At 44.0% G+C, this 12,971-nt stretch overlaps 1 protein-coding gene across 1 annotated transcript; it reads right to left on the bottom strand.

Moving 5' to 3' along the window:
* Positions 1 to 279: 279 nt before the first annotated feature.
* ch25hl2 (cholesterol 25-hydroxylase like 2) lies at positions 280 to 1,179 on the bottom strand. The gene has a single exon (XM_071901764.1). It carries the CDS (start codon positions 1,177 to 1,179, stop codon positions 280 to 282), a length of 900 nt encoding a protein of 299 aa, XP_071757865.1.
* Positions 1,180 to 12,971: the final 11,792 nt, after the last annotated feature.

Below are 12,971 nucleotides of genomic sequence, written 5' to 3'. Positions count from 1 at the left end.
TATGAAAGAAACATAAAATATAATTCTTCTTAACGACTTACCAGACACAATCAGAAAGGTTAGATTGATATGTTCTGTTAGAGAGCAATAGAAAGCATCTAAATGGGGTGAGTCGGTACAATCACATCAAAATAGCAGGAAAGGCAGAGAGAGTAAGAGAGGAGTAGACATGAGAGAGAAAACTGTTCTGAAGAAAGGAGAGTGGAGAGAGGAACTGGGTGTTGGACAGAGGAGAGGTAGAAAGGGGCAGTATGAGAGAAAGAGAGACCTTCAAGCCCTTTAGTCTTTCCTCCCTTTCACATCCTCTGGCTCTGCAGGGGCAGTGTGGCTGGAGGGAGGTGGCATGGTGTGGGTGCCCCCTAGCCAGTCCCAATGGGAGAAGAATGGGGCAAAGTTAGTGCCAGGGCGCTGATGGTGCGCATCATGCTTGGGCGCGCCACCCCAAAGGCCAAAGGGTACCAGGTGATGCATGGACCATGGGAAGTCGTAGCCACAGTGGTCTTCGGTGGAGACGTAGATGTTGAAGATCATGAAGCCCCATGTAGTGAGGCAGTGGCACTGAAGCAGAATGGGGTCTACTGTGGCCCAAAATCCCACGCTGAATAGCTCCCAGCCAGACAGGTATTGGGTGACCAGGCTGAAGGGTTGGCTGTATTGGTGGTGCACTGCGTGGAAGGTCCGGTACAACCAGGGAACCCGGTGGTGCAACAGGTGCCAGAGGTAGTACTGGAAGTCAAAGACCACCGTGCAGCCCAGGATCCCCAGGAAGAAGCCCCAGAGAGTGGGTGCATCACGGGGCAGAGGGGTGGGTGGCCTCCACATCCACTGGGCTACTGCAGCAGGAAAGATGTAAAGCAGGTGGTTGTATATGGTGACACCCAAGGTAGTCCAGATGTTTGCCCAGGTGACAGGTCTGTCTGGGTGGAGCTTGTAGCGGTTGATGCAGGGCCAGGTGGGAGCCAGCAGGTCCAGCACCGTGTAAAGGCCCACCAGGAGGAAGTAGGTGGAGACAGAGAGGACCACAGGGAAGAGAGGGCTCCTCAGGAGGTCGTGGTGGTTCTGGTGGAGGTAGTCCCAGGCAGGCTGCAGGACCGAGCCCTCAGACAGACCCAGTGTCATGTTGCCCACATCCGACATCCAGGATAAAGCCTCAGTGCTGAGTAACCTGCCTGTGCTCATTATTAACGGCTGTTATTGCAGAGTCTCTCTTTCAAAAGAAGGTTGATCCAAGAGGATTATTTTCTAACAAGCTACAGGAGAGGATAAATAGGGTCTAAATGAATGGATAGATCCTGTCAGCTACCTCGTATATGTTAAGCAAAAGCAAATTGTCTGGGGATGTTGTGCCAAATTGGACTGGCAGTTCGTCTTAGCCTCTTATGTATGTTTGAAGCCCCACCTCCACCCCCACCCTCCGTGCTTTAAAAGAAGGCGCTCTGTAAAGGCCCTTTTTCATGGGCACAAGGACCGTAGCCAGGACTCAGGAGCCGGGCCACAATAGCTCTCATTTTTGACCCAAATCATGGAGAGAGAGCTTCCGTTACTTGTGAATGTGACTTTATCACAACAACAAAAGGAGAAGTGTCTTTTATGTGTAACATTGTTAACATAATGATAACATTTGGTAGATTAAGGCTAAAAAATACATGTTAGATGTGTTTTAATCATTCTCTCTTTCTCTCTCTCTCTCTCTCTCTCTCTCTCTCTCTCTCTCACACACACACACACACACACACATACACACACCACGGGCCCAAACGAGTAATTAATCATAGAAAAACTGTCAGAGGAGACATGGATTCAAAAGCACTGCCTTATTGATGCTGAATTAGTTGGCTTATTGCTCTGTTTGTTTGCATAAGCATAAAAAGATTTCATTGATGAAAACTGAAAAAGCTAAGCGGCTACCACAGTTCTTGTTTCTATGGTGTGACTACAATAATTCTGTTCACAAGGGAGATTTTTATGGTTGTCATATGCTTTATAATCAACCATTGAGTTGGTTTAACTATTAATTTCCTTGGTGTAACAAAACTGTTTTACTTCTCATCACTATTTTTTTAATTTTATTATTATTTTCTTTTAATAGCGCCAGAATAAACACAATGTAGGCATGGCTTTCTCCAGAACCAGGAAATAGGCCAGTGTGAGAAAAACAAAATATGTACTAAATGTTTCACTGCACCAGATACAATCAAAGTAATAATTTGGTTTAAGTAATAAATGGATACTATTACTCTTCAAGTTTTAGTTTAGTTTTATTTTTCTTCCTCAGACATTTGTCACATGTATGTGAAATATTTGTGTGACTTAATTCCACTAACTCTGAATCAAAGCCTAAGTTTGCAACTGAGCCCTGTTTCTAGTCAGATATAGCTGTCAAAAGTTTAACTTTTGAACTGCACAACTGTAACTCCATATGGGAAGTCAAAATGCGTGACGATCAAAGAGAAACAATCAGCAATACTTTGTTGTTTTCTGGTTTATTTTTCAGCACTTTGTATATTTGGCATCAGATTTATGCCTGCATTTATGAACACACATGATGTCCATATAATAACTTGTCTTATTGACTTGTGCAGTTAACTTAAAAAGATAGTGAAATTGTACTAGCTGCTGCGTCAGGATCAATAAACGCGTTGGTTTTTACTAATAAACGTTTGTTCCCAGTACTGCAAGTGTTGCTGTAGCCTAATCTATTCTTTTCCAGCGATAGAAGCCTGTAAGTGACCCCAGGATGGGTGAAGCACAATTTGTTTTGCTAATTGATGAATATCGTTTTCTTTTTGTTGTATGCTAGCTTGAATGGTAGCTACAGAAAAACAAAATCAGAGGGACATAAAAAGGAACAAGGCCAGTGTTCTTAACACTCAAACAGTGACACACAGTGAGAGTCCAAAGTTGACAAAAGGAAATACAAAGCCTCAGTGTATATTTTGTCAGAGCAATAACCATCAGCTCTACACCTGTTCTGAGTAATAACCATCATCTCTACAGCTGTTCTGAGTTCATAACAAAGTCTCTAGAGGAGCAACGACAATATGTGAAAGAAAAAATGCTGTGCTACGGATGCATGAAAATCGGTCACAATGCAAAGGACTGCCATCATCGCCATTCCTGTGACAGGCCATAATTCCACAATCCTAATTGACCTTCCTCATGCCTACACAAAGGACTGTATACCAGTAAATCGTGCCCACGTTCCTACCTGTGAAACGGCAAGGCAATGGGATCATCTTAACATGATGGCAGATGAAATCCCTCACTACAGGACTGCGAGGTTGGCCTTCTGATAGGGTACAACTGCTCAAGGGCATTGGCACCAAGGCAAGTCATTTTAGGTGGGGATGAAGAACCTTATGCTGTTCGCACTGATTTAGGATGGAGCATTGTGGGACGCTCATCACCATGCCTTCTCCCAGCGCCACTAGCCTGTGTCACCGAGTTACCATGAAAGAGCTACCACCAGTAACTCCCGCAGACACGGGAGTTACTGGTGGTTTGTTTGTGTTCTTGAGTCTGATTTCAAGAATGCCAGTGAAAATGGCAAGACAGTATCTCAGGATGATATCCTCTTCCTCAACAAGCTTAAAGAAGGTATAAGGACAACCTGTCATGGACACTATGAAATGCCCCTGCCCTTTAAGGAGAGACCTTAACTGCCAGACAACAAACACTGCGCTGTTGTTCGACTCAACCATCTCAAAAGAAAACTGTCAAAGGATGAAAGGTACAAAGAACAGTATGTTGAGTTCATGGCTGGAGTCATTGGAAAGGGAGACGCAGAGGATGTTAATGATGACAGAATTGAAGGAGAGAAATGGTATATTCCTCATCACGGCTTCTACCATCCACAGAAACAGTTTATAATAAGAGATTTCTTCGTTGATGATGGGATCACAAGTGTTGACAACGCAGAAGGTGCCATTCAGCTTGCACAGGAGGCACGTGAACTTTGTGCCAAGGGTGGCCTCCATCTGCATAAGTTCATATCCAACAACAAAGCTGTCATAGAGAGTATACCATCATCAGAACGTGCAACTGATGTTAAGGACCTTAACCTCACATTTGACGACTTGCCATTAGAAAGAACAGTAGGAATTCAATGGCACATAGAATCTGACTGCTTCAGTTTCAGTATCAATCTCAAAGACCAGCCAGCTACTCGTCGTGGTATCCTATCCACAGTTGCATCCTTGTATGATCCGTTGGGGCTTGTTGCTCCATTCCTGCTGATTGGAAAAAGAGTGCTCCAGGAAATGTGCAGAAATGGCAAGGTTGGGATGACCCTCTACCTGACAAACTTCAGCCACGGTGGGAGCAATGGAAAGGTGATCTTACCAACTTGGAGAAAGTGAGCATAACCTGCTGTTATGCACCCCCTGGATTTGGAAAGATTATCAAAACAGAGTTGCATAATTTTTCCAATGCCAGAACAAGCGGATATGGCCAATGTTCATACCTGAGACTCAGAAATTAAGATGGAGACGTTCACTGCGCTTTAGTCATGGGAAAATCAGGCATCTCTCCCACTGAGGTCACAACCATTTCCAGGTTAGAACTAACAGCAGCTGTTGTCTCAGTTACAGTAAGCAGGATGCCCAGGGAGGAGCTTGGATGTGCTGATGTTGAGGAGTTTTTCTGGACTGACTCCATGGTGGTTCTGGGATACATCAACAATCAAGCACGACGATTCCACACATTTGTGGCCAACAGGGTGCAGAAGATACATCTCAGCACAACTCCTAAACAATGGAGATATATCTGGACTGATGAAAACCCTGCAGACCACGCATGGAGAGGCTTAACGGCAAGTGCGCTACTGTCATCTAGTTGACCCAAATTCTTATGGGAAAAAGAAATTGTGCCCCCATAAGACAAGATACCAGAGCTATCAATCGGAGACCCGGAGGTCAAAAAGGCTCAAACACTAAACACAGGAACCACAGAGCAAGTAAGCGTTGCAGATTGTCTATCTAACTTCTCTTCCTGGCCTAGTGCGATTCGAGCTGTCGCACACATTCAGCGATGAATTAACAAGGACAAATCAGGTGGCCACTCCACAGTAGTTGAGCGAGAGAAAGCTGAGTGCTTCATAATTAAGGATCTACAAAGTCATGTTTATAAAGATGACTGGAAGTCACTGAGCAAGGGAACCAAACTGCAAGCCCACAGGGAATTGTACAAACTTGATGCCTTCATAGACAAAGACGGTGTGCTGAAGGTTGGAGGAAGGCTGTGTGACTCAATTCATTCAAACATCCTGCAATCATTCCAAAGGATCACCACATCACAAAACTGATAATTGCACACGGTCATGAAAAGGTTAAGCACCAATGTAAAGGACTTACCGTTAATGAAATACGGTCAAATGGCTACTGGATCCCAGGGATTAACCGAGCAGTAGCGTCCTATATTCGGCCTATGTAGGAGGCTGAGGAGACCTGCAGAGAAGCAAAGAATGGCGGATCTTCCACCAGAGCGTGTAGACCCATCATCACCGTTTACATACTGTGTTTTGGCCCATTTTTTACCAGGCAAGGAAGAAAGGAGCACAAAAGATACGGTCTTCTCTTCATCTGCTTTTGCTCTTGAGCTATCCATATTGAGATGTTTGATGACATGTCTACAGATTCCTTCATCAGTGGCCTGCGATTTTTCATTGCAATATGCGGCGCAGTTTGACAAATCAAATCAGATCAAGGAACCAACTTTGTAGGAGCCAAAAATCAGTTTAATGAAGCTCTAAAGGATGTTGACACAGACCGACTGACTGCTTCAGCATGAATGCACCATATTCAAGTCATGTTGGCGGCGTGTGGGAGAGACAAATCAGAACAGTCAGAAGTATCTTCAACTCCACTCTCTCACTCTCTTCTAGATGATGCTTCTCTAAGAACCTTCTTTTATGAAGCAATGGCAATTGTAAACAGCCGCCCACTAACTGTTGATAACCTCAATGACCCAAAAAGCCTACAGCCACTCACACCCAATCACCTGTTCACCATGAAGTCTGTCACCGCCCTACCACCACCTGGCAAGTTCATAAGGGAGGATATGTATGCTCGGAAAAGGTGGCACCACATTCAATACCTTGCAGAGCAGATATTGAATGCAGCCGTTGGCGCAAGGAATACCTTTCCAACATAGCTGTCAGACAGCGTTGGCATGATCCAAAGAGAAACTTGCAAATTGATGATATAGTGTTAGAGAGGAGTGATGATCTGCCCAGAAATGAGTGGAGGTTAGGTAGAGTTACAGAGACCACTAGTGATAAAGATGGACTTGTGTATCAAACTGTGTATCAAATACACAGTCAAACTGTGTATTGGTGATCGCAACCTTAGTAAGAAGGGTGAACGCTGCAACAAGGTTACTGTAATAGAGCACCCAGTTCAGAAACTGCTACTGTTGTTGGAGGCTTCTTAAAGTGCCTTCTTTGTTCTTTTAACAATCAAACACTAATGCTATAATGGCCTGTAGTATGATTTCATACATTCCATAGATTGGTATATGTATACTGTTTTTTACATCTTTACCTTTTTTACATCTTTACCTGCCAATTTCATCTCAGGTGTAGAAATCATTTGTAATTTAATGAATGAACAGAATGTTGTTTTGTTAATCACTAATGATTTGGTGGGAGTGTAAGTGACCCCAGGATGGGTGAAGCATATTTTGTTTTGCACCTTGTACGTATTTTGTGTGTAATATCTCCATTATTTAGTTTTAGGCTTTTATTTGGTCAATGTCCTGTCTTAACGGAAATGCTTTTATTTTGAAATGCTTTTATTTTGAAATGTATGTGTAGTTTCTAGCGAAGATTGACTGTTTTTGGTTTTGACATGGTAGAAACCAAGGAGAATCAATGAAAGGTGTTTAATGTATTATACTTAAGGTTAGCACCCGCCGAGGACTGTGTAAGGCGTATGGTTGAAGATGACAGTTAAGAAAAGTTTGAGTGATTTTGTTAATGTATTTGTCAATTTGTTTTGCTAATTGATGAATATCGTTTTCTTTTGTGTTGTATGCTAGCTTGAATGGTAAGATACTAAGAGCTAATTAAGGTAAGGTTATTAATAATCTTTGTTTTTGTCATTTATTTGATCTCATTACAGCTCTTACGTTGGTTTGGTTCCATGCAACGAAAGGGCAACCATGAAACAAATCCTTGCAAACTATCAGTAAGCGTTGACCATCATTCGGCTGGGTATGCTACGAAGCCTAAATCCCATATCTAATAACCAGCCCTAATTTGTGAGCTGGCAGAGAAAAGTCACTTTCTTCATCAGTTCATTATGTAGGCTAATCGGCAGTATGGGGATTGATCGATACATTGATCTTTGGTAGGTTAAATGCTGCTACTGTGAGAAAAGTTATTAAATATGTCACATTTCAGGTAGGGAAGTTTTCAAGTTTAAGTGATATAATCCATTGAGTGACATGACTCCTACATTGATTAAACGCTGTTTTTTAGTTTTCAATATTAACACATTGGATTCACGGCGGCTCCGTTGCCATGGTGACAGAAGGAGCTACCAAAGATGCTCTAACCGTCTCTGGAGCTACCCTAAGGACCCACCGCTGAATTGTGACGCAAAGCGCATTTGTGACGCAAACCCACAGTTTGGAGTTGAGGGAAACTTTCCGCTGTTTAGTCAGTTTCTACATTTCTACATGATCTGCACAGGTGAGTTTTATAGGGTTTACTGCCAAGAACAATAATATTCACCTCTAGAACACATTAGTCTTCAAATGTAGTCTTGTTGTATTGGAGTCTCAGCAGTAAATAGCCTGCTATGAGTCAATAAAATGTCTCTAGCTAATGCTTTCTGTATGTTAACTGCATGAAGTCTGGTTTGACACCTGGACTTGATCCTGTGGCTGATGGAACAATCACAAACTGATATTTAACCCTTTCTTTTTAACATTTAACCCCATTTTCTCAAATATAGTGATTTCTCTCGTACTTGCTGTCTTGCAAGCTGTTTATAAGTACCTTTGTGTGTACCTGTCTGTGCGTGTGTGTGTGTGTGCCCGTGTGTGTGTGTGTGTGTGTGTGTGTGTGTGTGTGTTTTCCAGACCCAGAGACAGAAGATGGAGAACTATTTAAAACTGAATGTGCTCGGACAAGGCGGCTATGGCAGAGTTTACAAGTGTCAAGACAGGCAGTCGGGAAACATTGTGGCCATTAAGAAATATTTAGATACGACGGACTACATCGAGAGCAAGACTATACACAGGGAATTCAAGCTGCTGGTGGTAAGCGTTTCTTAAGCTATGGCTCAGGTCCCAAAAGCGGTCACAGGCCTGTTTCTGATTCTGATAAAACATATTTTTACAGAGAGGTTTGTGTATTTGAGTTATTATTCTACTTTATTCTCATGTCACCCTGTTTTTGACTCATCTGCTTTCATGTATTATCATGTTGTTGAGTCCTATATTAGTGTAGAAATATGGTTTCATGTGTCACAGTGAGACCAAATTTTTCATTTGCATCCTGAGCTGAGAAAGTCAAAGAGCTTTAACCTGGTCTAGCCTAACAAACAGGCATCAGGCTGCTATGATTGTCAGATCAACTGTTGGTTCAGTCACTTGGGACAGGATTATCACATGCAAAGTCTCACTGGCACACTGTTAAATGGTGTGATTATTGGTTCAGCATGTTGTGAAATAGGAGCTTGATGCTGATGTTATTTTGCATCCTGTCTGAATGGACTGATGTGTAAAACTTGAACTGCTGTTGTGTCATCAGTGACAGTTTTGAGGAGAATTAGGAAAGAGTGCAGGGTGACATCACCTTGTCCACTTTTAAACCTCACAGCTAAATTTATCCAAACTCAGCAGTAGTTCATCATGAAGCCCCTTTGTTGTAGCTAGCAGTTTTGCAGCACAGTGAATTGTTGCTGAAAGTTGAAACAGTATGTTGGTGGTTCAACTTGAGCGTCTTTCTGTTGAACAGCAATGCCGCCATGAGAACCTGGTGCAGCTGCTGGACGTCTTCAAGCATAAAAATCATCTGCATGCGGTGTTTGAATTCATGGACCACACCCTTCTGGACGAGGTGCAGAGGGAGCCTCACGGTCTGCAGAAGACACCGCTCAGGAAGCACATCTTCCAGATCCTGAGAGCCGCCGACTACCTGCACACCAACAATGTAAATATTACTGAAAACATCTGGACATTGCTTTGCTTTCATGAAGCAGAAACTGTTGTGATTTGGTGAATGTGTTACTGCTAAAGGAGTTGTTTTGTTGGTCTGCTCTGAAACTGTTTTGTCCACCTCCAGATCATCCACAGAGACATCAAGCCAGAAAACATTCTGGTCTCCAGCTCAGGTGTGGTCAAGCTGTGCGACTTTGGCTTCGCTCGCACGCTGCCGGAGGCCGGAGTTCCTCTCAGCGGCCATGTGGTCACTCTGTGGTACAAAGCCCCAGAGCTGCTGGTGGGAGACGCAATGTACAGCAAGTGGGTATCTTCAAATCAAAACTCATAGGAGATGTACAGAGGCCTGTCACAGTGTTTGGAGAGCAGTTACCAATGGCTGCAAGGGACAAGCCACCATGCTGCTGGAGTGACAACAACTGAAAGATTGTAACCTTATTGCCTCTTTTATAATGTCATTTCAACACCCTGCTGAGAAATTAGGCTTTTCTATTGTTAGAGAGAAAGAGGTGATAACGTTACATTATTTCCTTTTGTTGTCACTTGTTTCAACATGGTAGACTTAGATTAGATGCTAGATTTAGTCTTTTTGTAGTAGGTTGTAGATTGGTCTACAATGTAATCTAGAGTTTGCATTGAAAAATAAGTCAGTAATCAAAATACACACAGTGTCAGTGTAGGATTAGTAACAATGTCAAGCACTTAATTCTAGGTTTTGACACAGAGACACTTGACTGAACAGCACGTCTGTGTAATCGTATCTGTGTTCTTATGGTGTTTCCCTGTCTGCTCTCTCCTCTCTCCAGACCCGTGGATGTGTGGGCCATCGGCTGCACCATCCTGATCATGGCCAAAAGTGCGGTCTTCCTGTGTGGAGAGTCAGAGCTCGATCAGCTGCATCAGATCGTCAGGAAAGTGGGTAAGTAGTCCTTCACCTCAGGAGTGTGTGCATGGAAATGTGTGCAGATGTATGGTAGGTGAGTGTGTTCATCAGTGGTGGGAAATGGACTTGGATAATAAAGATCACTGATGTTGGTAAAATAACAGCAGCAGATAACTTTATTATCCCCAGTACAGCGACACACTACTTTTTGTAAATGCTCTGTCCCTCTTCTTTAAGATAGAGGGACTACTGGACTTCCTAATCAGCTTCAGTGTTTTTCTCTATCATGAAAGTCTCTGTCTTGTGGTGAGCCTGATGGCTGAGTGCCAGTGGACATTTATTAGGCCAGTGGACTTAATATGGGGACCAATGTATATGTGCCTACTGTATATCTCAGCTGATAAGTCATCTATGGTGCTCAACTGATGATGAGGAAAGGTGTTTTCTCTGACTTTCTGTTCTTCTGCTGCAATGATGTGCAAATCAAATAAACAATCCACTATCCTGGAGTGAAGGGTTCTAGTCCACTTTCAATATGACATTATGTGTTAGAGAAGTGTTCAGTTTATTTGATCATTGTTGGGTTTTTCTTTCTTTGTCATGGCCAGGTCCGCTGACCCCACACCAAATGCAGCTGTATGACACCAAATATTCCTCGTTCACCCTGCCTGAGGTGAAGCTGCCCAAAGACCCCAGGAAGAAGTACGGCCTGTACGACTCCCTGTTGGCTGACCTGGTGGAAGTAAGTCTGCTCTCTTCTGCACAACTGGGGCTGTACAGCCACCGAACAAACAGTGTGGTCCTGCAACTATTTCATTTGAGTTTCCGTGTAACATGGTCTAGATGCTGTTTTCATTGGCTTTTCTACCATGCAGACAGGATTATCGATGTCTGTCTTTTACCATGGGTTCTCCTTGGTGAATACAGCAGTTGTAGGTTATTATTAAAGTAATTTCATTACAGAATCTTGTGGTAGGGGTGCAAACCAGCTGACCAACCTCTAGTGCATCTTTCTGGTGCTGCGTAATGCATCTGTCTTTAATGTGAAGAGTTAAGAGTTGTGTTGTTTTTCAGTCAAGTCTCCAGATGGATCCTGCTAACAGATCAAGCTGCTCTGAGATGATGAACCATCAATATTTCACCGGAGACCAGTTCCCTGAAATGTGAGTAGACTGTGACATGGGGCTCTGTGGGGACGGAGGGGGAGGAGAGAGTTGGTGTGTAATTAGTGTCTTTTTGACCATTAGTCAGTCAGAAGTGTCAGTTGTAACTGGTAACCAGCATCTGCAAAAACAAAACAACAACAGTCTGGCCAAAATGTAAAACACTGCAAATCATATTTGGGGAAATCCAGTGGACCAGGTGTATAAAGATGGTTGCCTCCTAAAGTGACATCATTTGGTCCTCCAGTGCCAATCCCACAATGCAAAGGGCACACATTGTTTCCAGTTATTTCCACACAGCTAAGGGTGGATATCATCATTCGTACACTTTATACTATGAGACAAACCAGGAGCCAGCCATCTTTATACATCAAGTTTTCCACTGGTTGTTCCAGACAAGATCAGGCAACAGAAAAACAGAATAAACAGAGTCATTTGAAACTGTAATGCAGCTCTGGTCCGGTACAATTTGCTTGTTGTTACCAGGGGTAAAGAGAAAGTGGAGGAGAAGACCATCTCCTTTCTTAAACTGGAACAAATGAGTCACTTGCTGTTCTGCTTTCTCCTGTATAGATTCATCCCAGAGATCCAGGAGATGGTCCAAAAGGATGCCGAGGCCTACATGGTGTCCCTACATGAGACTCCTGATGTGGCCTTGGTGGACGAGCGGCCTGGAAGAGAAAAATCAGCTCTTTCCTCTCCCTCACCCATCGATTCATCTGATTCAGTGGTGATGAATTCCATCAGTAATTTTTCCTCAGTCCTGCGGACAGACCGACAGGTATCTGCAGCGGTCGAGCAGCTCGACTCCTCCCAGCAGATGCAGATTCCTCCTGGCAGGTTTGTGGTGGAAAAAGTGATCGAAGTGTCAGAACTGGAACCTTACGGCTACCAGATCATCAACACCGTCTTCCACCACATGACAAAGAGGAGCCCCTCTGGCTGGATGGCCTCGTCCTCATCGTCGTTCTCCTGCCTGGAGAACAGCGTCCTGCGCGCGACCAGGCTGAGCGGTGACAACGAGCCGCTCTCGGTGAGCCCGGATACACCTGAGTCGGCACAAGACGACGTCAGAAAGCAGGATCCACGCGTGAAGAAGCTGTCTCGGCACTTCTCCTCCGCCTTAGTGCCTTCCTGCGTCCAGCCTGTGTTGGACCTCATTAACAAAGCCAGGTCCGACCTCTTCGGTGGAGATGAGAGCATGGTAGGTTGAAGCAGTAGGGCTAGAGCCAACAGTTTTTCCATAATTCTTTGGGTTTGATGTATATTCAGAAGGTCTTTTCAACATGGCACCAGAATCAGCTGTTGTAATAAATGATAAAGAGGCTCGCCTATAAAATCTGACCTCAAAAGTGTCGAAATCTCATCACTCAACTTGCCGTTTCCTACATGCCAAGCAATGTCACGGTTTTGTTGTTTGTTTTTATAGAAGGTGCGTGTGACCAACCAGGCCGATTCAGAGACACCTAAAAGGCTGTCGACCAGCTCGCCCTCAGCTGTGGCGATGGAAATGGTGGACAGTACCTTCCTGAAATTGGCCTGGATATCACAATGCGAGGGTGCTAACGCACCAGGCACTGAGATGGATAAGTGCATATCTTTGGCCAACGTTCTGTCGTTGTCAACACTCCTGAGCTTGGATCCTAAAGACAGCAACGTCCAGGGAATCCTGAGCGTCAGGAAGGACATGGCCGCAGCTGTGACCAAGCAGCTGCACAGCTTTCTGTGCCGGGAACAGAGACGCAGAGGCGGTGCGCTGC

The sequence above is a fragment of the Centroberyx gerrardi genome, chromosome 2 (genome assembly GCF_048128805.1).
Source record: "Centroberyx gerrardi isolate f3 chromosome 2, fCenGer3.hap1.cur.20231027, whole genome shotgun sequence".
In the NCBI taxonomy this organism is placed as follows: domain Eukaryota; kingdom Metazoa; phylum Chordata; class Actinopteri; order Beryciformes; family Berycidae; genus Centroberyx; species Centroberyx gerrardi.
This window is presented reverse-complemented; position numbering and strand designations above follow the sequence as displayed.